Source organism: Urtica dioica, chromosome 4, assembly GCF_054948205.1.
Source record: "Urtica dioica subsp. dioica isolate 48M chromosome 4, U.dioica_male_clone48M_v1_H2, whole genome shotgun sequence".
Lineage (NCBI taxonomy): Eukaryota > Viridiplantae > Streptophyta > Magnoliopsida > Rosales > Urticaceae > Urtica > Urtica dioica.
Genome location: NC_142759.1, coordinates 15,001 through 42,218, shown reverse-complemented (window position 1 = coordinate 42,218; position 27,218 = coordinate 15,001). Strand labels below are relative to the sequence as shown.

Sequence of the window (27,218 nt, the reverse complement as noted above, 5' to 3'; positions counted from 1 at the left end):
GACCGAGTTTTTAAAAACCGAAAATTCGGATTCGGATACTAAAAATGTCAAAAACCGAACCGAACCGAACCGATCCAGTTTCACCCCTATAATGTGTATGTCCTCAAGGTCAAAGCCGCCAGGCTGCAAATTTAAAATACAATGTTATTGTCGTCGTACTCGGTACTTTTATTGTTTGTGCTTCTATTCACACTCCTCTTTATGGAGCCATACCTACTCTATGGGATTTGTTGGAAAAATTAGAAAATAGCATTTATTTTCATTTATTTTCTTGTTTTTTTTTTTTTGAAAAATAACCAGTTGACGTTTGTCTATGACGTAAACAGTATAAAAGGCAAGTGACGTCGTGAAGAAGATTTCTTGACTTGATTATTACTTATTAGAATAAACATAATCCACTTGCATTTATTTTTCTATGGATATAAATAATATAATATTCCAACATCGTGAAGATAAATGCCAGCGAGAATTAATATAAAATCCCCACAGGGCATTGGGGCATTGGCATTGATCATTGTTAAAGAGAGAATAGATAATGGAGAGTAATAATAGTGCCCCACGATGGACGCCGAGTCCCAGCCCCACCCGATCGCCCCTCAACGTTCAGCTGGCGGTGCCGCCTTCTTTCCCCTTCAGCTCCGGTACTGCAACGCCGAGGGCGGAGGGGGTGTCGGTGGCGTGGAGAGAGGTGGGAGTGAGCGTCAAGAACAAGACGATCGTGGAAGGGCTGAGCGGGTACGCCGTGGCCGGAGAGGTGTTGGCCATCATGGGACCCTCCGGCTCCGGCAAGTCAACCCTCTTGGACGCCCTCTCGGGGAGGCTGGGCCCCACCACCACCCGGAGCGGCGACATCTTCATCAACGGGAGGAAGGAGAGGAGGCTCGGCTACGGCACGTCGGCGTACGTGGCGCAAGACGACGTCCTGTTGACGACGCTGACCACCAGAGAGGGGGCCCACTACTCGGCGCTGCTGCAGCTGCCGGACGGCATGTCGGCCGCGGAGAAGCGCGAGAGGGGGGAGTGGAGCCTGCGCGAGATGGGGCTGCAATCCGCGGGGAACACGCCCATAAAGCGCCTCAGCGGTGGCCAGAAGCGCCGCCTCAGCATCTGCATGGAGATCGTGAGGCGGCCCAAGCTGCTGTTCCTGGACGAGCCGACCAGCGGGCTCGACAGCGCCGCCGCCTACCACGTTATGACGCGCATCGCTGCCATCGCAGTGCGCGACCGCACCACCGTCATCGCCTCCATCCACCAGCCCACCAGCGACGTCTTCCACCTCTTCCACAATCTCTGCCTTCTCTCCTCCGGCAAGACTGTTTATTTCGGCCCCCTCTCCTCCGCGCACCAGGTCTCTCTCTCTCTCTCTCTCTTTTCATCTTCTTCTCTTCTCCTATTACTTGTACCCATGTAGTGTTCTTTCTGGTTACTTGTAGTTTTTCGCTTCCAACGGCTTTCCATGCCCAACGCTGATGAACCCTTCCGATCACTACCTCCGGACCATCAACAAGGACTTTGATGTTGTGAGTCTCTCGACTTCTAACTCTGCTATATAACACGTACGGTCTAACCCCATCGCCGCCAAATGTACATATGTGTGTTGACAGGACGTTGAGCAAGGAGGAATAGGAGGAGGCAAGGTGAGCGCGGAGCAAGCCATTTCCACTCTCGTCAAGTCGTACGCCTCGTCGGGCATTCACGAACAAGTCAAGCTGCGAATCTCGGAGTTGTGCGAGAAGGTAGGCAAACATACATACGTATTGTTGTTGTTACTTGTTAAAGAAAGAAAGAAAAGAAAGACATCTCGGGGTGAGCAAAGTGAGTAATGGAATAGCAGGAAGGGGAGCGGGTGGAGAAGGGAAGCCAAGCGAGCATAGGGAGGCAGTGCGTGGTGCTGAGTGGGCGGTCGTTTGTGAACATGTACCGGGACGTGGGCTACTACTGGCTGCGCCTGGGCATCTACGTGGCGCTGTGCCTGTGCGTGGGCACCATCTTCTACGACGTGGGGCACACGGCGGGGTCCATCCAGGCGCGGGGGGCCATGCTGATGTTCGTGGGGGCGTTCCTGACGTTCATGGCCATCGGGGGCTTCCCCTCGTTTGTGGAGGACATGAAGGTGTTTGGGAGGGAGCGGCAGAACGGGCACTACGGCGTGGCGGCCTTTGTGGTGGCCAACACGGTGTCCTCGGTGCCGTACCTGGCCCTCATCTCCCTCCTCCCGGGGGCCATCGCGTACTTCCTGGTGGGGCTGCAGCCGGAGGTGGAGCGGTTCGCGTGCTTTGCGGCGGTGCTGTTTGCGTGCATGATGGTGGTGGAGAGCCTGATGATGGTGGTGGCCAGCCTGGTGCCGGACTTCCTGATGGGCATCATCACGGGGGCCGGCATCCAGGGGGTCATGATGCTCGTGGGGGGCTTCTTCCGCCTCCCCAACGACCTCCCGGGCCCCGTGTGGCGCTACCCCACCCGCTACATCGCCTTCCACACCTACGCCAACCAGGCCTTCTACAAGAACGAGTTCCAGGGCCTCGTCCTCGCCTCCCTCCCCGGTGACACCATCTTGTCCTCCGTCTGGCAGATCGACACCCACCGCTCCAAGTGGCTCGACCTCGCCGTCCTCTTCGCCATGGCCCTCCTCTACCGCATCCTCTTCTTCCTCATCCTCAAGGCTCTAGAAAGGCGATCCTCCACTCGTCACCCTGCTTGATCCTCCACCTCCGTCGCCGTCTATTTATTTCATTTCATTCCATTGTGAAAACAAACACCACACCCATGTCACCCTTATATTTCCTAAACCCTATACAGATGGACTGATCAAACTCAGCTGTCAAAGACATACGATCATTGTCAAGCAAAGATTCAAACGCGGTTTCCATAATTATAATAATAATGTTAATGTGCACACACAACACAACACAACAGTGGTTAACAGAGACGTATATACGGCGAATCATTTTCCACTTTAACCTCGAAACATTCTCTTTGAAAAAAAAGACTCTTTTCCGAGTGTTAGGTATTGAAGAAAATTAGGAAGAGAAATCAAAATAGGTGTGTTTTGGAGAGAACGTAATCCGAGGACCATTCATCTTCTGTTAGGGATTTAATTTGAATGCGTAAAAGGTGTGAGCAGAGCAGGCGAACATTATTTTATTTATAAAAATTGAAGGGGAAATAAGAGGCATATAAGTAGACAAAATAGTAAAGGTGAGAGGAGAGCGAGAGAATGACGCATTGTTAAATGCCGATTTCGATGTCGATGTGCTCCATGAATTATGGTTCGCCGCCGGCCTTAGGGTTCAGGGCAAGGGCAGTAGTTCGAGGCGGCGCTGTGCGCGTCCAAAGCCCGCGGCGGCAGAGTGAGATCCTGCGGGCGGCGGAGGCGGTGTGCGTGGTGTCGTCGGCGGCTCTGTCGATTGGGTTCGCGGCGCGTGGGGGCGGGCGGCTTCTGGCGGCGGCGATGCTGGCGACGGCGGCGGCGGTGGGGATGGGCGCGTGGGGCAGGCAGAGGGAAGGGTCGCTGGAGGAGCGCGTGGAGAGCGTGGAGGCGGAGGTGCGGGAGACGGCGGCGGTGGTGAGGGCGATGGGGAGGCAGGTGGAGAAGCTGTCCATTCGGTTCCGTCTGACGCGCAGGGCTCTGAAGGACCCCATGGCCCAGGTATGTTCTTCTCCTTTCTTTCTCCCCATCACTGTAATTGTAATTGTAATTGTATCTCAGACGGCGGGGCTGGCTGAGAAGAACTGGGAAGCCACTCGAGCTCTGGCGTTGCAAGAAGACGCGCTGGAGAAGGAGGTGTGTGAGCTGCAGAGGGTTCTGGTGGCCATGCAGGAGCAGCAGCAGAAGCAGCTGGACCTCATCCTCGCCGTCGCCAAGACCGCCAACTTGTTCCGTTCTCATCACTCTCACCTCCACTGACAACTATTATTCGCATTGTAACATCTTTCTTTCTATCCACTTCATGCCTTGTTTTGCAACTGTATCAATGGTTTTGCTCAAAATCTGTTCCGTTGAGTTTTGTCCATCAATCATCGTATCTCCTTTTTTGTATTTAACCTTAAGAAAGAATCCCGCCCTTCACTAACACATGATATCTGATGATGCTAAACACATATATTGCCTTCCCACTCCCACACTTAGGTAATATCTCTTTGTTTTATCTTTTCTTAATCACTTACTACCCCAAACCAAACTTATTTTTTTCCCTTACATTACGTTTACGTTATTGTGACGATGTGATTTACCAATTCTCACTGGGAACAAAACCAATAAAGGGAATTGGTGTATTTTTTTAGCGATAGAGTAATTCAGACTAGTTTGTTTGTTGTTTGCTTCTCTTTGTTTGTTTGTTGGGTGCGAAATATTCTGGTGCTTAATTACAAACAAGTCAGGCAGTGTAGTAGTACTGCTGCTGAGCAGTGTTAATGCGTTGGCAAGTCATGTCAAACCCTCGCTACAATCAATCTCACTCTTAATAATCACAAAAACAAATCGGGAAACCTAAAATCCAAAAGCAATATCTAGCCGTCGTACTCCCTCCCAATTGTGACCACCACCATATTATTCAGCCTCTTTTGATTACCATGTTAATTTTGAGATTTAGTTGGTTGTTGCAGTCAAGTGAGAGGATTGTGAAACACTTGTTCTGAGTTCTGATTGCAAATATATATCGAGATTTGAGAAGTGAAAAAAGTAATAGTAAATTGTTTGAGTTGAATTGTTGCTTTCAGCGTCTGCCACTTTCTGACACTCTCACTCATCACATCATGAATCCATTCCATTCACTCCCCATATTTATATCACCTCCCTCCCCATTTATTATTGACTCACTCTCACAACCCTACTACTCACTCTGCTACTCATAATAGTTATTAGGCACATCACTCTCTACTCTCTCTCTTCCATTCATTCACACTGACATGGTTTTAACACGATCGGGTCGTATCTTTCTAGTGGTATTGGTAGTGTGGGTGGTGGTGTGTCCGACAAAGGCGTGGTCGAGCCGGTTGGGGTCTCGGCCGCCGAGCTGCCACAACAAGTGCAGGGCGTGCCAGCCGTGCATGGCCGTGCAATCCCCGGCCTCCCTCTTAGACTGCAACTCCAATTACAAGCCCCTCGGCTGGAAATGCCGCTGCCAAGACCACCTTTTCAACCCCTGATCACGACTCTTCTCTTCTTCCTTTTTTCTTTCTTCTTTTAACTTTCTAGTTTAGTTTAGTGCTTCTTTTCAAAACACCACGTGCACTGCACGTGCATTCATAGGGAAGGAGGATAGCAAAATGGATGGTGGGTGATATACCAGAGTACCAGACACAATCGCACAAACAAAAAAGAAAAAAAGAAAAAAAGAAAAGAAGATTATGGCAATGGCGATGAGCCTTGGCCCCCAATGGCAATGGATGGGTGTCCCAAAAAGGAGTGGTGGTCGGAAAGCAAGGGCGGGAGTGCGTTGTTCGTTGAAAGCAGTGATCTTCGACTGCGACGGCGTGATTCTGGAGTCGGAGCACCTGCACCGGCAGGCCTACAACGAGGCGTTTGCTCATTTCAAGGTGGGGTGCGAGTGGAGCCCCGAGTTTTACGATGACCTCCAGAACCGCATCGGCGGCGGCAAGCCCAAGATGCGCTGGTACTTCAACACCTTTGGGTGGCCTTGCGAGTCCCAGGAAGAGAGAGCCACGCTGGTCGACACTCTCCAGGACTGGAAGACCCAGAGGTACAAAGCCATCCTCAACTCTGGCACCGTCTCTCCCCGCCCCGGAGTGTTGCCGCTCATGGACCACGCCAAGGCCGCCGTCAGTCCTCTGCTTCCACCACATCACACTTGCTTCTTCTTCTTCTCTCATACAAACTCTTTTGTTCTCCTGCAGGGTTTGAAGCTCGCTGTCTGCTCTGCTGCCACTAAGACCTCCGTCGTTCTCTGCCTTGAAAACCTCATTGGCCTTGTAAGAAGCTCATTTTACTCTTACATACATACGAGAAAGATTGGTTGTTGACTTTGTGGTTGTGTTATTAGGAGCGGTTTCAAGCTCTGGATTGCTTTCTTGCGGGTACGTACCCGCTCATTTTCTATCTTTCTATGTATGCACATGCATTATACTCGGAGAATGGTTTGGTATTGCAGGTGACGATGTGCAGTCGAAGAAGCCCGACCCTTCTATCTATGTGGAGGCCTCTCGGAGGTTGGGAGTTTCGGGGAAGGATTGCATCGTGATTGAGGACAGCGTGATCGGACTGCAGGCGGCCACCGGGGCGGGGATGCCCTGTGTCATCACCTACACTTGCTCAACCGCCGACCAAGTCAGTCACTCTCTTCTCTTCCTTCCACTCTTTCACACCTTTCAAATCTTAATCCCCCCCTCGTCTCCCTTGTAGGATTTCAAAGACGCAATCGCCGTCTATCCCGACTTGAGCAACGTCAGGTCTGTGTGTTGCATTACTCTCTCTTCTTTTTAGGGCATTCTTATCTGATGAACTGAAATCCCCATGTGTGTGTGTTTGTATTGCAGTTTGACGCAGTTGGACCAATTGCTTCAACAACAAGATGCCAAATAGAAGGCTTCTTCTACTGCCTCACTCGCACACACACACACTTCTCTTGCCGGCTTCTTTTATACATTCATTACAATTTCTCAAGCATTCGACGTGTAAATAAAGACTATACATGTTCAATTCTACACAACACAACTGTGTACGTGTAATCATTCATGTTGACACAATATGAAACGACATTTTACTTTTGGAGCCCAATTCAAATGACTCACCTCTCTGTTTAGAGTTTAGACACAGATGATAAAATAGACCTGTCATCATTATCAGCCTTGAAACCTTCTACTTCACGATGTCTTTTGCTACCGACATTATTATTCATGTCTTAGTGCTGTGTGTGCTTTACGGCATTCTTATATCACATTAACACTTTAATCTACATCGCCCTCCACAAATAAGCACGGTTTGATCTTGAAGATAAATTTCTAAGCATATACAACATTTCTGGAAAATTATCCAACTTTGATTCAATTTTTCATTGGATATACCGTTATTTATGTTTTTTTTAGTGAATCGGATTACTTTATTTCGTAAGACCAAGTATGTTTTCAATTTATAGGGTGGTCAAAGTTTAAACACGGTGGTGGCGGTATGAAACATTAAAAATAGTAAAGAAAGTTGTCCAGCACTTGACGAATAATCTAAGGAATTAAATATAGTTTAGTGAGTCATTAGTGGATATCTGAAGCTGATTTAGGCTTCCTTTCCCACATGCCAACCCAACTATAAAGATAAGAAGAATATTTTTAGTATCTATTGGCTTCTGGATGTATGATTATTTCAGCAATAACACTCCTGTCTTGCTCTGGCTTTTGCCTTTTGGTCTAATGGCTTGTCCCACACTGTACTCAAATCAAAGTTGTCTTTTTTATTTTCTTTCTCCCTAGTAATACTAGTCATCAAATGAGTAAAAGAAGACAATAATAAGTTGGCTAATGGCATTGACTGTGAATAATGAATAATAATAATAAAAAAAAGATGTGAGACCGGGTGAGAGAGTATTACAGTGGTGGGGCCCAGAGTGGAAGACTAATAATTGCGTGTCTCCATTCACGACACGACTGTCTCTGCAAAACCCTTGCCTTTCCTTTCTTCCCAATCCCAAAAAACAAAAAGGTGTCTTCTTCTTGAATCTCAGTTGTTTCAGGTGATGGCGGTTGTATGATTCTGATTCTCTCTGGCGATGGAAGGCAAATTGGGATTGGTGTTGGTGGTGGTGGTGCTAGGTTGCTTGAATTCGTTTTCACGCGCCGACTATCAAGGTAAGGCTAACATGATTTGATTGTGTTAATATCTCCGGTGTTTGAGTGAACTTAACAAAGAAGAACAAGGCAGGCGACGCTCTGTTCGCGTTGAAGACGTCTCTGAATGCTTCAGCGAATCAGCTCAAAGACTGGAATCCCAACCAAGTCAACCCCTGCACTTGGCCCAACGTCAACTGTGATAATAACATCGTCGTGGGACTGTAATCTCTCTTCAAGCTCTCTCTCTCTCTCTCATTAATTTTAATTGTTGTAATTGTAGTTGTGTTTCCTCTGCTGCAGATCGTTGCCCAATATGGGGTTTTCAGGCAGCTTGTCCCCAAAACTTGGAGCGCTCAAGAATCTTAAAGGGCTGTAAGTAAAGTATCTGATTCATCCTTTGTTTAGCATCACTTGTAAATAATATCAAAGCCATGGCAGGTCACTCCAAGGGAACGGCATCACCGGCGGGATCCCAAAAGAGTTGGGAAACCTTGTGAATCTGATTAACTTGGACTTGGAGCACAACAACTTAATGGGTCCCATACCCGCCTCCCTTGCTCAACTCCGGAACCTTCAATTCTTGTAAGTTGTTTCTTTCTTTCTACTATCCCCTAGAACTAGATAGATTATGCGTTTCATAAATCACCTACTTCAAACACCTGCAGGGTTTTGGGTCATAATAATCTCACCGGAACAATCCCCGAATCCCTCTCCACTCTTCCCAACCTCACTACTCTGTATGTCAAATACCCCATCGTTTCTAGTTTCGCAAGCATAGCATACGCCTTTGATAGCCTCTTCCTTGTGCTTTCAGTCAGCTAGATTCAAATCATCTCAACGGTCAAGTCCCTTCCAAATTATTCCAGCTGGCTAAGTACAAGTAAGACATACATTTGAATCACATGTATATGTATCCCTTTCAGAGTATCAGTCCTTGTGCTTTTGTTCCAGCTTCACAGGAAACCAGTTGAACTGCGGTCTGAAGTTCCCTCATTCATGTGAATCTAAATTTGACAATCCAGGTTAGGTTGTTGGTCTTTATATATTTCTTTTTTATGGTAGAAAGAATGACACAGTTGGCAGGGGGGGAGTCACACAAGGCAAGCACGGGAACCGTAGGTGGAATTGCGGGGGGTCTCGTCTTCATTCTCTGCATTGGAGGGCTGCTCTATTTTGTATGCAGGAATAGGCGGCGCCGCTTCAAGCGCGAGGTGTTTGTGGACGTTGCAGGTGAAGATTCAAAATCAATCTTGGTCTGTGAGAGAGTGCTTAAAGTTGACATCAACTGATATGGTGTGTTCAGGCGAGGTTGACCGCAGGATCGCATTTGGTCAACTGAAAAGATTCTCATGGAGGGAGCTGCAGCTGGCGACGGATAACTTCAGCGAGAAGAACGTGCTGGGGCAAGGCGGGTTCGGGAAGGTGTACAAAGGAGTTCTGTCGGATTCTACGAAAGTGGCGGTGAAACGGCTGACGGACTACGAGAGCCCCGGGGGGGACGCGGCTTTCCAGCGCGAGGTAGAGATGATCAGCGTGGCGGTGCACCGGAATCTGCTGCGGCTGATAGGGTTCTGCACGACGCCGACGGAGCGGCTGCTGGTGTACCCGTTCATGCAGAACCTGAGCGTGGCGTACAAGCTGCGGGAGATAAAGGCGGGGGAGGCGGTGCTGGAGTGGGAGACGCGGAAGAGGGTGGCGGTGGGGACGGCGCGGGGGCTGGAGTACCTGCACGAGCACTGCAACCCGAAGATAATCCACCGCGACGTGAAGGCGGCGAACGTGCTGCTGGACGAGGAGTTCGAGGCGGTGGTGGGGGACTTCGGGCTGGCGAAGCTGGTGGACGCGCGGAGGACGAACGTGACGACGCAGGTGAGGGGGACGATGGGGCACATAGCGCCGGAGTACCTGTCGACGGGGAAGTCGTCGGAGCGCACGGACGTGTTCGGCTACGGCATCATGCTGCTGGAGCTGGTGACGGGGCAGCGCGCCATCGACTTCTCGCGGCTCGAGGAGGAGGACGACGTGCTGCTGCTGGACCACGTGAAGAAGCTGCAGCGCGAGAAGCGGCTCCACGCCATCGTGGACGCCAACCTGGCCGCGCTGGGCTACGACCTGGCCGAGGTGGAGACCATGATCCAGGTGGCCCTGCTCTGCACCCAGCACTCCCCGGAGGAGCGCCCCGCCATGTCCGAGGTCGTGCGCATGCTCGAGGGCGAGGGCCTGGCCCAGCGCTGGGAGGAGTGGCAGACCGTCGAGGTCACCCGCCGCCTGCAAGACGACCGCCTCCACCGCCGCTTCGACTGGGGCGACGACTCCATTCACAACCAGGACGCCATCGAGCTCTCCGGGGGCCGATAATCGCCTCACTTTAGTTACTTTTTCATCAATATTCAACTCCAAACCACCACTACCCAGTATTATATTATATTTCATCAATATAAATTGGATTTTTTTTTATATGTAAATTCTCCAAGACTGATAGGGTGGAAAAATTGTAAAATTGAGCTACGATTAAGGATAAACGATCTAAGCCTACCCCAATGTTCAAAATTATTGTATTGGCTTTGGAAAGGATTTTCGATAATTGTTTCCGGGGTTGAAACCTCATTATTAGTTCAAGTTTTGTAAGTTTTTCGTGTACTAACCCCTTTTGCATCGGAAAAGATTTTTGATATTTTTATCCGGGATCGAAATCTAATTCTAAGCCTACTCAAACTAAAAAATATTGTAACAAGCTAGGAATCTCAGAAATAATACATCACTTGAAAGAGGTAGTATTTTCTAATTTTGTAAGTTTTTTGTGAAATAAGCGCTTTGACTTCGGAAAGGATTTTTGATATTTTTTTTCCAAGATCGAAACCCCATTCTAAGCCTACCCTTACGTTCAAAAATATTGTAACTATCAATTTAAGAAGACAAGAATCTTAAAAATGGGCATCATTTAGAAGAGTTGATATTTTCTAATTTTGTAAGTTATTCGTGTACTAACCCCTTTGCTTTCGGAAATGATTTTCGATATATTTTTTTTCAGGGATCGACACCACATTCTAAGCCTACCCTAACGTTCAAAAATAGTATAAATATCAATCTAAGAAGCCAAGAATCTTAAAAACCGGCATCATTTTAAAGAGTCGATAATTTTAAATTTTGTAAGTTTTTCGTGTACTAACCCCTTTGTCTTCAGAAATGATTTTCTATATTTTTTTTTCAGGATCGAAATCTTATTCTAAGCCTACCCTAATGTTAAAAAGTATTGTAAATATCAATATAAGAAGCCAAGACTCTTGAAAACGGGCATCATTTGGAAGAGTTGATATTTTCTAATTTTGTATGTTTTTCGTTTACTAACCCCTTTTGGATTTGAAAAGGATTTCAGATATTTTTTTTACGGGATCGAAACCCCATTCTAAGCCTACCCTAACATTCAAAAATATTGTAACTATCAATCTAAGAAGCCAAGAATCTTAAAAACGGGCATCATTTCGAAGAGTTGATATTTTCTAATTTTGTAAGTTATTCGTGTACTAACCCCTTTGGCTTCGGAAATGATTTTCGATATTTTTTTTTCAGGGATCGACACCACATTCTAAGCCTACCCTAACGTTCAAAAATAGTATAAATATCAATCTAAAAAACCAAGAATCTTAAAAACCGGCATCATTTTAAAGAGTTGATAATTTTAAATTTTGTAAGTTTTTCGTGTACTAACCTCTTTGTCTTCGGAAAGGATTTTCGATATGTTTTTTCCAGCATCGAAACCCCAGCTAAGACTACCCTAACTTTCAAAAATATTGTAAATATCAATCTAAGAAAACAAAAAACTTAAAAATAGGCATCATTTGGAAGAGTTGATATTTTCGAAATTTGTAAGTTTTTCGTGTACTAACCCCTTTAACTTCGGAAATGATTTTCTATATATTTTTTTTTTCAGGATCGAAACCCTATTCTAAGCCTACCCTAATGTTAAAAAGTATTGTAAATATCAATATAAGAAGCCAAGACTCTTGAAAACGGGCATCATTTGGAAGACTTTATATTTTCTAATTTTGTATGTTTTTCGTATACTATTTTCTAATTTTGTATGTTTTTCGTGTATTAACCCCTTTTGAATTTGAAAAGGATTTCAAATATTTTTTTTACGGGATCGAAACCCCATTCTAAGCCTACCCTAACTTTAAGAAATATTGTAACTATCAATCTAAGAAGCCAAGAATCTTAAAAACGGGCATCAATCTACGACTCCATTCACAACCAGGACGCCATCGAGCTCTCCGGGGGCCGATAATCCCCTCTCTTCACAACTCTTTAATTACTTTTTCATCAATATTCAAGTCCAAACCACCACTAAATTATTATATTATATTTCATCAATAATCATATTTTTTTTTAATATAACAAATATAACCATCATACTCTTGCAAATATTCTATATCATTCCAATTACAATTCGTATACAAATTAATTTCTATATGAAATTACACAAACTTAATTAAAAATATAATCAAACTTTATAATAAATTACATGAATATATAAATTAATTTAATATTATAAACTTCTATATTACCGTACGGTATAGACCATAGAGAAGAGCCCCATGACCACACATCTCTCTCATTAAGAACCATGAGCGTAGCTTAGTTGGTCGAGACTGAAACTTTGACTTTGACTTTTCTTTTTCCTTAATCCCAATCCTGGGTTCAGTTGTTTATTATTCTATAACCGTGACATAATATCTGTCTTGGTGGTCTTTTTTTTTTTTTTTTTTTTTTTTTTTGGTTGTAAAATAAATGAACCTTTGTTTTGTTTCGAGTTTTTCCTCTCCTAAAGCATCAACCTAATCTTGGAGCAACTTGTGGGCCTCTTGTTGTTTGCTTTCAACATATCAAATTCTTTGAACATTTATTGATGTCCAAAACTTTTATCGACAACGATCTCAATAAATCTTTAAAGAATTTCCCAAAACCGTTTGAAGACTTATTGACATTCATGTCAATAAAAATACAAAATGCCAATAAATCTTCAAACGATTTTCAGATTTTTCAAAGGGAATACCCTCTGATAAAATCAAATTTCAACTGACTTTCAGAAATAGGCATCTTAATAATGGCTTCGGAAATGATTTTCGATATTTTTTTTTTCAGGGATCGACACCACATTCTAAGCCTACCCTAACTTTCAAAAATAGTATAAATATCAATCTAAGAAGCCAAGAATCTTAAAAACCGGCATCATTTTAAAGAGTTGATAATTTTAAATTTTGTAAGTTTTTCGTGTACTAACCCCTTTATCTTCGGAAAGGATTTTCGATATTTTTTTTCCGGCATCGAAACCCCAGCCTAAGACTACCCTAACTTTCAAAAATATTGTAAATATCAATCTAAGAAAACAAAAAATTTAAAAATCGGCATCATTTGGAAGAGTTGATATTTTCGAAATTTGTAAGTTTTTCGTGTACTAACCTTTTTAACTCCGGAAAGGATTTTCTATATATTTTTTTCAGGATCGAAACCCTATTCTAAGCCTACTCTAATGTTAAAAAGTATTGTAAATATCAATATAAGAAGCCAAGACTTTTGAAACGCGCATCATTTGGAAGAGTTTATATTTTCTAATTTTGTATGTTTTTCGTGTACTAACCCCTTTTGGATTTGAAAAGGATATCAGATATTTTTTTACGGGATCGAAACCCCATTCTAAGCCTACCCTAACGTTCAAAAATATCGTAACTATCAATCTAAGAAGCCAAAAATCTTAATAATGGGCATCATTTAGAAGAGTGATATTTTCTAATTTTGTAAGTTATTCGTGTACTAACCCCTTTGGCTTCGGAAATGATTTTCGATATTTTTTTTTTCAGGGATCAACACCACATTCTAAGCCTACCCTAACGTTCAAAAACAATATAAATATCAATCTAAGAAGCCAAGAATCTTAAAAACCGGCATCATTTTAAAGAGTTGATAATTTTAAATTTTGTAAGTTTTTCGTGTACTAACCCCTTTATCTTCGGAAAGGATTTTCGATATTTTTTTTCCGGAATCGAAACCCCAACCTAAGACTACCCTAACTTTCAAAAATATTGTAAATATCAATCTAAGAAAACAAAAAACTTAAAAATCGGCATCATTTGAAAGAGTTGATATTTTCGAAATTTGTAAGTTTTTCGTGTACTAACCTTTTTAACTTCGGAAAGGATTTTCTAAAATTTTTTTTTCAGGATCGAAACCATATTCTAAGCCTACCCTAATGTTAAAAAGTATTGTAAATATCAATATAAGAAGCCAAGACTCTTGAAAACGGGCATCATTTGGAAGAGTTGATATTTTCTAATTTTGTATGTTTTTCGTGTACTAACCCCTTTTGGATTTGAAAAGGATTTCATATATTTTTTTACGGGATCGAAACCCCATTCTAAGCCTACCCTAACGTTCAAAAATATCCTAACTATCAATCTAAGAAGCCAAAAATCTTAATAATGGGCATCATTTAGAAGAGTTGATATTTTCTAATTTTGTAAGTTATTCGTGTACTAACCCCTTTGGCTTCGGAAATGATTTTCGATATTTTTTTTTCAGGGATCGACACCACATTCTAAGCCTATCCTAACGTTCAAAAATAGTATAAATATCAATCTAAGAAGCCAAGAATCTTAAAAACCGGCATCATTTTAAAGAGTTGATAATTTTAAATTTTGTAAGTTTTTCGTGTACTAACCCCTTTGTCTTCGGAAAGGATTTTCGATATTTTTTTTCTGCCATCGAAACCCCAGCCTAAGACTACCCTAACTTTCAAAAATATTGTAAATATCAATCTAAGAAAACAAAAAACTTAAAAATCGGCATCATTTGGAAGAGTTGATATTTTCGAAATTTGTAAGTTTTTCGTGTACTAACCCCTTTAACTTCGGAAAGGATTTTCTATATATTTTTTTCAGGATCGAAACCCTATTCTAAGCCTACCCTAATGTTAAAAAGTATTGTAAATATCAATATAAGAAGCCAAGACTCTTGAAAACGGGCATCATTTGGAAGAGTTTATATTTTCTAATTTTGTATGTTTTTCGTGTACCCTTTTGGATTTGAAAAGGATTTCAGATATTTTTTTACGGGATCGAAACCCCATTCTAAGCCTACCCTAACGTTCAAAAATATTGTAACTATCAATCTAAGAAGCCAAAAATCTTAAAAATGGGCATCATTTAGAAGAGTTGATATTTTCTAATTTTGTAAGTTATTCGTGTACTAATCCCTTGGCTTCGGAAATGATTTTCGATAATTTTTTTTTCAGGGATCGACACCACATTCTAAGCCTATCATAACGTTCAAAAATAGTATAAATATCAATCTAAGATGCCAAGAATTTTAAAAACCGGCATCATTTTAAAGAGTTGATAATTTTAAATTTTGTAAGTTTTTCGTGTACTAACCCCTTTGTCTTCGGAAAGGATTTTCGATATTTTTTTTCCGGCATCGAAATCCCAGCCTAAGACTACCCTAACTTTAAAAAATATTGTAAATATCAATCTAAGAAAACAAAAAAACTTAAAAATAGGCATCATTTGGAAGAGTTGATATTTTCGAAATTTGTAAGTTTTTCGTGTACTAACCCCTTTAACTTCGGAAAGGATTTTCTATATATTTTTTTTTCAGGATCGAAACCCTATTCTAATTAAGCTTACCCTAATGTTAAAAAGTATTGTAAATATCAATATAAGAAGCCAAGACTCTTGAAAACGGGCATCATTTGGAAGAGTTGATATTTTCTAATTTTGTATGTTTCTCGTGTACTAACACCTTTTGGATTTGAAAAAAGGATTTCAGATATTTTTTTACGGGATCGAAACCCCATTCTAAGCCTACCCTAACGTTAAAAAATATTGTAACTATCAATCTAAGTAGCCAAGAATCTTAAAAACGGGCATCATTTCGAAGAGTTGATATTTTCTAGTTTTTATGTTTTTCGTGTACAACCTATTTGGCTTCGGAAAGGATTTTTTATATTGTTTTTTTTTCCGGGATCAAAACCCCTTTCTAAGTTTACCCTAACGTCAAAAAATATTTTAATTATCAATCTAAGAAGTCAAAAATCTTAAAATAGGGCGTTATTTGAAAGATGTGATATTTTCTAGTTTTGTAAGTTTTCCGTATACCCTTTGGACTCGAAAAGGATTTTTGATATTGTTTTTTCCGGGATCAAAACCCCTTTCTAAGTCTACCCTAAAGTTCAAAAATATTGTAACTATCAATCTAAGAAGCGAAGAATCTTAAAAACGGGCATTATTTGGAAGAGTTGATATTTTCTAGTTTTGTAACTTTTTCGTGTGACGCTTTAGCTTCGAAAATGATTTTTGATATTGTTTTTTCCGGGATCAAAACCCCTTTCTAAGCGTACCCTAACATTCAATAATAGTGTAATTATCATTCTAATAAGACAAGAATCTTAAAAACGGGAATCATTTGGAAGAGTTGATATTTTCTAGTTTTCAAGTTTTTTGCGTACTACCCTATATGGCTTCGGAATGAATTTTCGATATTATTTTTTTCTGGGATCGAAACCAAATTCTAAGACTACCTTAAAGTTTAAAAATATTGTAAATATTAATCTACCAAGAATCTTAGAAACCGGCATCATTTTAAAGAGTTTACATTTTTCAGTTTTGTAAGTTTTTCGAGTACTAACCCCTTTGACTTCGGAAAGGATTTTTGATATTTTTTTTACAGGATCAAAACCCATTCTAAGCCTACCCTAATGTTCAAAATTATTGAACTGGCATTGGAAAGGATTTTTGATAATTGTTTCCGGGGTTGAAACCCCATTATTAGTTCAAGTTTTGTAAATTTTTCGTGCACTAACACCTTTCGCTTCCGAAAAGATTTTTGATATTTTTATCCGGGATCGAAATCCGATTCTAAGCCTATTCAAATTAAAAAATATTGTAACAAGCTAGGAATCTCAGAAATAAGACACATCACTTGAAAGAGGTAGTATTTTCTAATTTTGTAACTTTTTCGTGACTTACGCTTTGGCTTCGGAAATGATTTTCGATAATTTTTTTTTTTCTGGGATTGAAACTCCATTCTAAGACTACCCTAATGTTCAAAAATACTGTAATTATCAATTTAAGAATCCAAGAGTCTTAAAAATGGGCATCATTTGGAAAAGTTGATATTCTCTAATTTTGTAAGTTATTCGTATAATAACCCCTTTGATTTCGGAAAGAATTTTTGATACTTTTTTTCGGGATCGAAACCACATTCTAAGCCTACCCTAACGTTCAAAAATATTATAAATATCAATCTAAGAAGCCAATAATCTTAAAGACCGGCATCATTTTAAAGTGTTGATAATTTTAAGTTATGTAAGTTTTTCGTGTACTAACCTATTTGTCTTCGGAAATGATTTCCGATATTTTTTTCCCGCCATCGAAACCCCAGCCTAAGCCTACCCAACTTTCAAAAATATTGTAAATATTAATATAAGAAGTCAAGAATATTAGAAACTGGCATCATTTTAAAGGGTTGATATTTTCTAATTTTGTAAGTTATTTGTGTACCCCTTTGGATTCGGAAAGAATTTTTGATATTTTTTTTCCGGGATCGAAACCACATTCTAAGCCTACCCTAACATTCAAAAATAGTATACTTATCAATCTAAGAAGCCAAGAATCTTAAAAACCGGCATCATTTTAAAGTGTTGATAATTTTAAGTTTTCTAAGTTTTTCGTGTATTAACCCATTTGTCTTCGGAAATGATTTTTCATATTTTTTCCGGGAGCGAAATCTAGTTCTAAGCCTACCCTAACGTTCAAAATTATTGTAACTATCAATTTAAGAAGTCAAGAATCTTAAAAATGGGTATCACATGGAAGAGTTGATATTTTCTAATTTTGTAAGTTATTCGTGTACTAACCCATTTGGCTTCTTATATGATTTTCGATATTTTTTTTTCAGAGATCGTAACCACATTCTAATCCTACCCTAACGTTCAAAAATAGTATAAATATCAATCTAAGAAGCCAAGAATCTTAAAAACTGGCATCATTTTAAAGAGTTGATAATTTTAAGTTTTGTAAGTTTTTCGTGTATTAACCCCTTTGTCTTCGGAAAGGATTTTCGATATTTTTTTTTTCCGGCATCGATACCCCAGCCTTAGCCTACCCTAACTTTAAAAAATAATGTAAATATCAATCTAAGAAGCCAAGAATCTTAGAAACCGGCATAATTTTAAAGAGTTGATATTTTTAAGTTTTGTAAGTTTTTCGTGTACTAACCATTTTGGCTTCGGAAAAATTTTCGATATTTTTTTACGGGATCAAAACCCATTCTAAGCCTACCCTAATGTTCAAAATTATTGTATTGGCATTAGAAAGGATTTTCGATAATTGTTTCCGGGGTCGAAAACCCATTATTAGTTCAAGTTTTGTAAGTTTTTCGTGTACTAACCCCTTTTGCTTCGGAAAATATTTTTGATATTTTTATCCGAGATCGAAATCGGATTCTAAACCCACTCAAATTAAAAAATATTGTAACAAGCTTGAAATCTTTGAAATAAGACATCACTTGAAAGAGGTAGTATTTTCTAATTTTGTAAGTTTTTCGTGAAATAAGCGCTTTGGCTTCGGAAAGGATTTTCGATATTTTTTTTCGGGGATGAGAACCCCATTCTAATACTACCAGAACGTTCAAAAATATTGTAATTATCAATTAAAGAATCCAAGAATTTTAAAAATGGGCATCATTTGGAAGAGTTTATATTTTCTAATTTTGTAAGTTATTCGTGTACAAACCCCTTAGGCTTTGGAAAGAATTTTCGATATTTATATTCGGAAGAGTTTATATTCGGTAAAAAAATATCAAAAATATCAAAAATCAAAAATCCGGTAAAAAAATTCGATAGGATTTATATTCGATAGTTTAAATTCGATATTTATATTCGGAAGAGTTTATATTCGGTAGGATTAAAAGGAATTTCGATCCGGTATAAAAATATCAAAAATCCTTTCCATAGCCAAAGAGGTTAGTACACGAAAAACTTAAAGAACTAGAAAATATTTAATTCTTCCAAATGATGCCGATTTTTTAATTATTGTCTTCTTAGATTGATAGTTATAATATTTTTGAATGTTATAGTAGGATTAGAAGGGGTTTCGATCTTGGAAAATAACGTCTAAAATCCTTTCCGAACCCAAAGGAGTTAGTCACGAAAATCATAAAAAAATTAGAAAGTATGAACTCTTCCAAATGATACCAATTTTTATGATTCTTGGCTTCTTAGATTGATAGTTATAATATTTTTTAATGTTATAGTAGGATTAGAAGGGGTTTCGATCCCGAAAGATCACATCGAAAATCGTTTCCGAACTCAAAGGAGTCAGTACAAGAAAATCTTATAAAACTAGAAATTATAAACTCATCCAAATGATGCCCATTTTTATTAGTCTTGGCTTCTTAGATTGATCATTACAATAATTTTGACTATTATGGTATGATTAGAAGGGATTTTGATCTTGGAAAAAAAATATAAAAAATCCTTTATGAACCCAAAGGGGTTAGTACATGAAAAACTTAAAAAGCTAGAAAATATAAACTCTTCCAAATGATGTCGATTTTTATGATTCTTGGCTTCTTAGATAGATAGTTACAATATTTTTAAACGCTAGGGTAGGAATTGAAGGGGTTTCGATCCCGGAAAAAAATATCGAAAATTCTTCCTAACCCAAAAGGGTTAGTACACGAAAAAAATAAAAAACTAGAAACATATAAACTCATCAAATTGATGCCGATTTTTATGATTCTTAGCTTCTTCGATTGATAGTTACAATATTTTTGAATGTTATTTAGGATTAGAAGGGGTTTCGATCTTAGAAAAAAATATCAAAAATCATTTCCTAACCAAAAGGGGTTAGTACAAGAAAAACATAAAAAACTAGAAAATATAAACTCTTCCAAATGATGCCGATTTTTATGATTCTTGGCTTCTTTGATTGATAGTTACAATATTTTTAATGTTATTGTAGGATTTGGAGGGGTTTCGTTCCTGAAAAAAAAATATCGAAAATCATTTCCGAACCCATAGGGGTTAGTACACGAAAATCATAAAAAACAAGAAAAGATATACTCTTTCAAATGATGCCTATTTTTATGATTCTTTGCTTCTTATATTGATAGTTACAATATTTTTGAAAGTTATGGTAGGATTAGAAGGGGTTTCGATACCGGAAAATAACATCGAATATCCTTTCCGAACCCAAAGGGGCTAGTACACGAAAATCTTATAAAACAAAAAAATATATACCTTTCCAAATGATGCCAATTTTTCTGATTCATGGCTTCTTAGATTTATAGTTACAATATTTTTTAATGTTATGGTTGGATTAGAAGGGTTTTTACGGTCCCAGAAAAAAAATATCGAAAATCCTTTCCGAACTCATAAGGGTTAGTACACGAAAATCATAAAGAACTAGAAAATATAAACTCTTCCAAATGAAACCAATTAGTATGATTCTTGGCTTCTTAGATTGATAATTACAATAATTAAGAATGTTATGGTAGGATTAGAAGGGTTTTTTTATCCCGGAAAAAAATATCAAAAATCATTTTCGAACCCAAAGGGGTTATTATACGAAAAACATAAAAAACTAGAAAAAATATAAACTCATCCAAATGATGCCGATTAGTATGATTCTTGGCTTCTTAGATTGATAATTACAATAATTAAGAATGTTATGGTAGGATTAGAAGGGTTTTTTTATCCCGGAAAAAATATCAAAAATCCTTTTCGAACCCATAGGGGTTAGTACATGAAAAACTTAAAAACCTAGAAAATATAAACTCTTCCAAATAATGTCGAATTTTATGATTCTTGGCTTCTTTGATAGATAGTTACAATATTTTTGAATGCTGTGGTAGGATTTGAAGAGGTTTCGATCCCAGAAAAAAATATCGAAAATCCTTTCCTAACCCAAAGGGGTTAGTACACAAAAAACATAAAAAACAAGAAAACATAAACTCTTCCGATTCATGCCAATTTTTATGATTCTTTGTTTCTTATATTGACAGTTACAATATTTTTGAAAGTTATGGTAGGATTAGAAGGGGTTTCGATCCTTGAAAAAAATATCGAAAATCCTTTCTTAACCTAAACGGGTTAGTACACGAAAAACATAAAAAACAAGAAAAAATAAACTCTTCCAAATGATGCTGATGTTTATGATTCTTGATAGTTACAATATTTTTATAGTTATGGTACGATTAGAAATGGTTTAGATCCTGGAAAATAGCATTGGATATCCTTTCCGAACCCAAAGGTTAGTACACGAAAATCTTATAAAACTAGAAAATATAAACTTTTATAAATGATGCTAATTTTTATGATTATTGGCTTCTTAGATTGATAGTTACAATATTTTTTAATGTTATGGTAGGATTAGAAGGGTTATCGGGCCCAGAAAAAAAATATCGAAAATCATTTCCGAACTCATAAGGGTTATTACACGAAAATCTTAAAAAACTAGAAAATATAAACTCTTCCAAATGATACCAATTAGTATGATTTCTGGCTTCTTAGATTGATAATTACAATAATTTTTATTGTTTTGGTAGGATTAGAAAAGCTTTCTATCACGGAAAAAAATATCAAAAATCATTTTCGAACCCAAAGGGATGTACACGAAATTCTTAAAAACCTAGAAAATATAAACTCTTACTAATTCCGATTTTAATGATTCTTGGTAGTTACAATATTTTTGAATGTTATGGTAGGATTAGAAGGGTTTTCGATCATCGGAAAAAATATCAAAATTCCATTTCGAACCCAAAAGGGTTAGTACACGAAAAACATAAAAAACTAGAAAAAATATAAATTCATCCAAATGATGCCAATTTTTATGATTCCTAGCTTCTTAAATTGATAGTTACAATATTTTAGAAGGTTATGGTAGGATTAGAAGGGTTTCGATCCCGGGAAAAAAATATCGAAAATCATTTCCCAACCCAAAGGGGTTAGTACAAGAAAAACATAAAAAACTAGAAAATTTAAACTTCTCCAAATGATGTCGATTTTTATGATTCTTGGCTTCTTAGATTGATAGTTACAATATTTTTAATGTTATGGTAGGATTATCAGGGATTTCTGTCACGCCCCGGGAAATGATGAGGCGTGATTATTGAATATAAAAATGAAACACTAATAAACTTTACAAAACTAACCCACGGTGCATACTCAGTTATTTACTTTACAAGTCCAAAGATAAAAGAAAGAAAAACGAAAAATAAAACCAACCTTCGACACTTGATAGACTATCCAGCGAAAACCTTCCAACTCTCGACCACACTTAACTCCGAGGTCTTCCTAACCCTTCTCCTTCTCACATCCTGATTATAAGAAAAATTTGAGGGAAATAGGGGTGAGCCTGAGGCTCAGTAGGTACTATAGTAATGGTTTGATTTTTAAAAAAAAGATTTTCGAAAATAATACTTACTTTATAATAATAATATTCTTGTCCCGCGTAAATCACCATACACGTACAAGTATAATAATAGTCTTATACGTGTAAATCACCATACACGCACAAGTATAACTTGCAGGAATGTAAATTGCATGAATGTAAATGACAGAAATGTAAATGACGGAATGCTGATGCTAGAAATGTAAATGCAAGAAATGCAATTGAATTTAAATGTGCATCTACGCCCATTTAAACGTATACTATTTCCTGAGCCCCTGTCAACATAACCCGTGACAGTCCTCTGATCAGAATGGTGCACTCTCCACACCCTTATATATATACGACTGCACTATCCGCTTCATATATATACGTTCCCGGCTCTATCAGGATATACAAAACATTTTATTTCGCAAATACGGGATATATGTATAATATCGAAAATATTCTCAACTTCATGATCAGATATCCTGAGTTGAAGTTCCGCCACATTTTCTAAAAACGGTTTAGGTTTCGTGGCACGTTCACAACCATTTTCATTTCGAAAATAATATATACTTGAGGCCAAACCATAAAATCAGGAGAGAAGGGTTATAATAACCTACCTCGAGAGTAAGCGTCTATGTCGCTCTTCAACGAGACGTTCGCTCGTCCTGTGAACCTGAACGTTCACTAAAACCGAGAATCCAGACGTTCACTTACTCCGTGAACCCTCTAAACGACTTTCAGTCTTGAGTCCTATCACGGTAAATCAAACCGATACTGAATCAGAATCCTATGAGTAATCCACGATACTCAAACTCAAACGTACGATTTAAAAGAATCGTAGAACCCAAAGACATATCCTCGGAACAAAACTTCAAACGATACGAGAACGTGTAAACTTGAACAAAAAAACCACGATCAATCTCAAAACCGAGAAATAATTCTAATAAGCAAGCTCGTTCTCCTTTGAACGAATCTAATCTCATTTCTATATCAAAAACCGATAATAACTCTAGTAAAACACGTATCGTTTCTACCTTTCCGAATTCCAAAGAACGTAATCAAACTTTAATATTACTAAGCTCGAGTAACCGAGATATCCAACCTTGACTCACAATTGAGTCTTAACTCTTAAAATCCTTAAACGAGCTTAATAATAACAACGAGATAATCCATTTTTTCCTCTTTACAACTTACATCGAAACCGACTTTAAAACAACTTAAACGTGCTAACGTACTAGCTCGGAAAAATTCGTACAAAAGTAACTTTAAACTTCATAATTACAAAACAATGATAAAATAACTTGCTAAATTCTAAACGGACGATTCGCGAGTCTCCGAGCCAAAACCGAAACGCCGCTATTCATTCGACGTTCCCTCGGCCTCGCCTCGTCGACACTTGTGCGGCGGCTCCGTCATTCCTCGGGCCGCGTCCTCGTCGTCCCGAACCGCCGCTGTTTTGGGCTCTGCGTAGCCCACCTAAACAAGTCTAGACCCTCGATAACAAGGCTCACAATAAAACGGCAAGACACGTTAACAAGATACGACTCGAATCATCACTTACACATAACCAAAGTTTTAAACCCAAAGTTACACGGCCAACAAACTCACGGCCAAAACATAACATCCACAGCCAAGCTCAATTTTTCTGACACACGGCCAACCAAAATTTCAAGCCCAAACTTGTTAAAAAAAACCGAAATCCCTCAAAATCTCAGCATAATCAAGCACAAAAGCAATCCAATAACGTTTCAAAATCATCAACAACCTCAGATTTAAAGAAACCCCAATTCATGAATCCTAAAATCCTCAATTCGTCAAAAATCCAAGCAAATGAAGGGGTTTACCTTCAACGAGTTTAACCTTGCTGCAACTCCTTCTTCTCCCAAAAATCCAACCGAAACCGAGCAAAGAAAAGCCCCAAATTGATTGAAGCGAAACCCTAAAAATCAATCCCCAAACTGATTTCATAATTGGAACCAAAAATTCGAGCCTCAAATTCGGGAATCCAAGGTTGAGGGTGAAGGAAACCAAGATTTTTACCTTGAATTTACTCCGGCGAAGCTCCCACTCCAGCCGGCCCTCGCGCGCAACCTCGGCGAGTCACCGCGGGTTCTCCTCGGCGTTGTGGTTGTTCCTCGGACCCTCGCGTCCGTCTCTCGCTCTCTCGTGCTCAGACTCTTTCTCTCTCTCTCTCCCTCTCGCTCTCTTCTTTTCTTTTGTTTTCTCGGTCGGTTTCCTCAAGAGCTCGGGCTCTGTTTTTTTTTTCTTTGTTTGCTTCAGTGTTTCACACGTCCAAGAAGATAAGGAGGAAGAGAAGAGTCGGTTCAATATAGGATAAGGCTGAATGAAGTTTTTCCAAAATTGCCACTAAACCCTTCCTTTGTTTGTAACTTTTAATTTCCTCCACAAAAGAATATTTCCTTTCTTTAAATGTTGCAAATGAATTCCTTAATCTCAAAACTTCATCCTTAGATCCCGAATCGATGGAAACAAACTTTAGAAAATTAATTACATAATTTTCCATCCATAAACTCTTAGCGATATTTTATTTCCATTAACCACTGATTTGCGTCCATTCAAAATTCTAATTTGCAACATTTTTATCCTTTAAATTTCGATATGTTACAATTTCGATCCTAAAAAAAAATCGAGAATCATTTCTGAACCCATAGGGGTTTGTACACGAAAGATTTAAAAACCAAGAAAATGTAAACTCTTCCAAATGATGTCGATTTTTATGATTTTGGCTTCTTAGATTGATATTTATAATAATTTTTAATGTTATGGTAGTATTAGAAGGGTTTTCGATCCTGGAAAAAAAAATATGAAAACACAGTTGCTCCAGCAAGTTGGTCGAACAGATCATCAATGCGCGGCAACGGATACTTGTTTTTGATTGTCACCTGATTCAGGCCACGGTAATCGATACATAACCGTAACGAACCATCTGCCTTCTTGACGAACAAGACTGGCGCTCCCCATGGAGAATGGCTCGGTCTGATGAATCCCTTATCCAATAACTCTTGGAGTTGCGTCTTAAGTTCCTTCAATTCTGCCGGAGCCATCCGATACGGGGTCTTCGATATCGGTGCCGTTCCTGGAAGGAGTTCTACATTAAACTCGACTTCACGGTCAGGAGGTAGACCTGGAAGATCCTCTGGGAAAACATCCAGAAAGTCCCTCACAACAGGAATATCTTGCGGTTGTGGCTTGGTCGCCTTCGCAGTATCCACAACACTCGCGAGATATCCGGCACATCCCTGCTGCATCATCTTCAACGCTTTAAGTGCCGATATGACTGGAAATTCCAACTTCCGAGAGGAACCTTGGAACTGGAATGGTTCAAGCCCCGGTTCTCGGAATAAAACCGACTTCTTTCTACAATCAATGACTGCATAATGCTTACTTAACCAATCCATTCCAAGTATTACATCATAGTCAACCATTTCTAGTTCAATCAGGTCTGCTTCAAGGACCTGATCCTGAACTTGAATAGGCACATCTTTATACCAGTATAGCGACTGATATCTCTCCCCTGAGGGTGTAACCGTAACAAACGGATACGAAAAGGTCTCTTTGTTTCTACTCAACTGATCAGATCTTCTAGATGCAATGAATGAGTTCGTGGCTCCTGAGTCTATCAATGCATATGCGGAGAAAGAGGCTACAGAAATCTGACCTGTAACGGCAGTAGAGGACCCTGCACGAACCTCATCCTCGTAAATAGAGTAGACTCGAGCATTAGCCTTTGGTTGTTCCTTTGGTGCAGGAGCCTTTCTTTCTGAACTCTGGCAGACTTTCGACAAATGACCTACTTTTCCACATCGGAAACATGTCAACGTGCGAGCAAAGCAGTCGCCATCATGCACTTCACCACATCTCCAGCACTGGGACGACGGCTGGTTCCCGAAGTTTCTGGGCTTCTTGTTGGACGGCCCTGGGCGTCTATTGTCTGCCTTATTCTTCTTCTGGTTCACGGACTGCGAGCGATTGTTAGAACTCGCCTGAGATCGGTTATTTGATCCTTGCTGAAACCTATTGCCAGACCTCTGCTGCTACCGATTCTCCCATCGCGATAGAGATCGGGTTCTTCCTTGTGAATTACCTTGCCCCGTTTTAGCAGGTTCAGAAGACGGTGCTGCAACCGGCTTTGACTCAGGAATTCGTTCACTTTCACGCCAACCAGCAATGCGTAATGCTCTCTGCACAGCGTTGGCATAAGTACGGGGTCCGGTGTCGCCACTATCCACTTGGCTCACAATTTCCACGTTCAGACCGTGCATGTATTTCAGCTTGCGAGCTTGATCAGTGGGAACCAAGGAAGGAGCAAACCTGGCCAACGTATCGAACTTCGCGGTATATTCGGAAACAGACAAGGTGCCCTGTCGCAAGTTCATAAACTCGCGTACCTTGTTCGATAGGTTTGCCTCGCTTAGATACTTTCCGTGAAACAAGTTGAGGAAGTGAATCCACGTCATCGTGTGGATGTCCTCATATGACGCTACGACCTCCCACCAACCTCTCGCCTCGTCTTCCAGCTGGTGCACGGCACACGCTACCCTCTCCTGATCTGACAGCTGCATATAGTTGCAAATCTGCTGAATCCTCTTGATCCAGTTCTCGGCTGTCGCAGGGTCAACGTTACCGCCAAACTGCGGAGGCTTCTGCTTCCGAAATCTTTCATACACCGGTTCGCCTACCGGAGGAACGACATCAGGAATCCGGAAGTTCAGCTCTTCCAGGGGATCCACGCATGCCTGCGGTGGATGTTCACGTCGTTCATCTTGAGCAGGAGGCTCCGGGTTTGGTGGAGGTGGCGCATTTAATCTCGTCAAAAGTTCAGTGATCGTGCGATTCTGGGCTTCAAGTTGCTGTGCAACTATCTGATCTCGTTGTGCTGCGCTAGCAGCCTGTCTCTCCAAGGCGTGTCGCATTTCTGCGAGGTCTGCCGCCGTAGCATTTCCGGTAGGAGACGGGTCTTGTCCGGACATATTTCCTCAGTTCTAC

At 40.1% G+C, this 27,218-nt stretch overlaps 5 protein-coding genes and 1 long non-coding RNA gene across 7 annotated transcripts; 4 read left to right on the top strand and 2 right to left on the bottom strand.

The window, feature by feature from the left end:
* Window positions 1-454: 454 nt before the first annotated feature.
* LOC149398878 (ABC transporter G family member 1-like) lies at window positions 455-2,874 on the top strand. Its single transcript, XM_089610875.1, has 4 exons — window positions 455-1,348; window positions 1,434-1,520; window positions 1,605-1,736; window positions 1,835-2,874. The coding sequence occupies exons 1-4, from the start codon at window positions 536-538 to the stop codon at window positions 2,699-2,701; spliced, it is 1,899 nt and encodes a 632-aa protein (XP_089467001.1). The 5' UTR covers window positions 455-535; the 3' UTR covers window positions 2,702-2,874.
* Window positions 2,875-2,973: 99 nt separating this feature from the next.
* Window positions 2,974-4,895, top strand: LOC149398877 (uncharacterized). The gene is made up of 2 exons (XM_089610878.1): window positions 2,974-3,649; window positions 3,710-4,895. The coding sequence occupies exons 1-2, from the start codon at window positions 3,233-3,235 to the stop codon at window positions 3,905-3,907; spliced, it is 615 nt and encodes a 204-aa protein (XP_089467004.1). The 5' UTR covers window positions 2,974-3,232; the 3' UTR covers window positions 3,908-4,895.
* A 285-nt stretch (window positions 4,896-5,180) lies between these two features.
* On the top strand, window positions 5,181-6,736 carry LOC149398876 (Haloacid dehalogenase-like hydrolase (HAD) superfamily protein). The gene is made up of 6 exons (XM_089610876.1): window positions 5,181-5,781; window positions 5,857-5,931; window positions 6,003-6,036; window positions 6,111-6,286; window positions 6,362-6,408; window positions 6,496-6,736. The coding sequence occupies exons 1-6, from the start codon at window positions 5,350-5,352 to the stop codon at window positions 6,539-6,541; spliced, it is 810 nt and encodes a 269-aa protein (XP_089467002.1). The 5' UTR covers window positions 5,181-5,349; the 3' UTR covers window positions 6,542-6,736.
* Window positions 6,737-7,579: 843 nt separating this feature from the next.
* LOC149398875 (putative LRR receptor-like serine/threonine-protein kinase At5g10290) lies at window positions 7,580-10,398 on the top strand. The gene is made up of 9 exons (XM_089611246.1): window positions 7,580-7,797; window positions 7,871-8,000; window positions 8,080-8,151; window positions 8,218-8,361; window positions 8,445-8,516; window positions 8,594-8,659; window positions 8,731-8,801; window positions 8,863-9,009; window positions 9,083-10,398. The coding sequence occupies exons 1-9, from the start codon at window positions 7,719-7,721 to the stop codon at window positions 10,135-10,137; spliced, it is 1,836 nt and encodes a 611-aa protein (XP_089467372.1). The 5' UTR covers window positions 7,580-7,718; the 3' UTR covers window positions 10,138-10,398.
* A 12,748-nt stretch (window positions 10,399-23,146) lies between these two features.
* On the bottom strand, window positions 23,147-24,507 carry LOC149398874 (uncharacterized). 2 transcript variants are annotated; one of them, XR_016296417.1, is made up of 2 exons: window positions 24,252-24,507; window positions 23,147-24,169 (listed from the first exon to the last, which is right to left on the bottom strand). It is a non-coding gene; the product is annotated as an uncharacterized LOC149398874 (long non-coding RNA). The 2 variants fall into 2 exon arrangements; XR_016296418.1 differs by having other exon boundaries at window positions 23,147-24,150.
* Window positions 24,508-25,003: 496 nt separating this feature from the next.
* Window positions 25,004-27,202, bottom strand: LOC149398873 (uncharacterized). The gene is made up of 2 exons (XM_089612190.1): window positions 26,317-27,202; window positions 25,004-26,235 (listed from the first exon to the last, which is right to left on the bottom strand). The coding sequence occupies exons 1-2, from the start codon at window positions 27,200-27,202 to the stop codon at window positions 25,004-25,006; spliced, it is 2,118 nt and encodes a 705-aa protein (XP_089468316.1).
* Window positions 27,203-27,218: the final 16 nt, after the last annotated feature.

Bases quoted from the DNA above. Each gene is read 5' to 3' on its own strand.
- LOC149398878 (XM_089610875.1), top strand. From the start codon at position 536: ATGGAGAGTAATAATAGTGCCCCACGATGGACGCCGAGTCCCAGCCCC. The intron at 1,521-1,604 runs GTGAGTCTCTCG...GTGTGTTGACAG, and splicing joins TCAACAAGGACTTTGATGTT to GACGTTGAGCAAGGAGGAAT. The intron at 1,737-1,834 runs GTAGGCAAACAT...ATGGAATAGCAG, and splicing joins TCTCGGAGTTGTGCGAGAAG to GAAGGGGAGCGGGTGGAGAA.
- LOC149398877 (XM_089610878.1), top strand. From the start codon at position 3,233: ATGCCGATTTCGATGTCGATGTGCTCCATGAATTATGGTTCGCCGCCG. The intron at 3,650-3,709 runs GTATGTTCTTCT...ATTGTATCTCAG, and splicing joins TGAAGGACCCCATGGCCCAG to ACGGCGGGGCTGGCTGAGAA.
- LOC149398876 (XM_089610876.1), top strand. From the start codon at position 5,350: ATGGCAATGGCGATGAGCCTTGGCCCCCAATGGCAATGGATGGGTGTC. The intron at 5,782-5,856 runs GTCAGTCCTCTG...GTTCTCCTGCAG, and splicing joins TGGACCACGCCAAGGCCGCC to GGTTTGAAGCTCGCTGTCTG. The intron at 5,932-6,002 runs GTAAGAAGCTCA...TTGTGTTATTAG, and splicing joins TTGAAAACCTCATTGGCCTT to GAGCGGTTTCAAGCTCTGGA.
- LOC149398875 (XM_089611246.1), top strand. From the start codon at position 7,719: ATGGAAGGCAAATTGGGATTGGTGTTGGTGGTGGTGGTGCTAGGTTGC. The intron at 8,001-8,079 runs GTAATCTCTCTT...CCTCTGCTGCAG, and splicing joins AATAACATCGTCGTGGGACT to ATCGTTGCCCAATATGGGGT. The intron at 8,660-8,730 runs GTAAGACATACA...CTTTTGTTCCAG, and splicing joins TTCCAGCTGGCTAAGTACAA to CTTCACAGGAAACCAGTTGA.
- LOC149398873 (XM_089612190.1), bottom strand. From the start codon at position 27,202: ATGTCCGGACAAGACCCGTCTCCTACCGGAAATGCTACGGCGGCAGAC. The intron at 26,236-26,316 runs GTAATTCACAAG...GGTTTCAGCAAG, and splicing joins ACCTGCTAAAACGGGGCAAG to GATCAAATAACCGATCTCAG.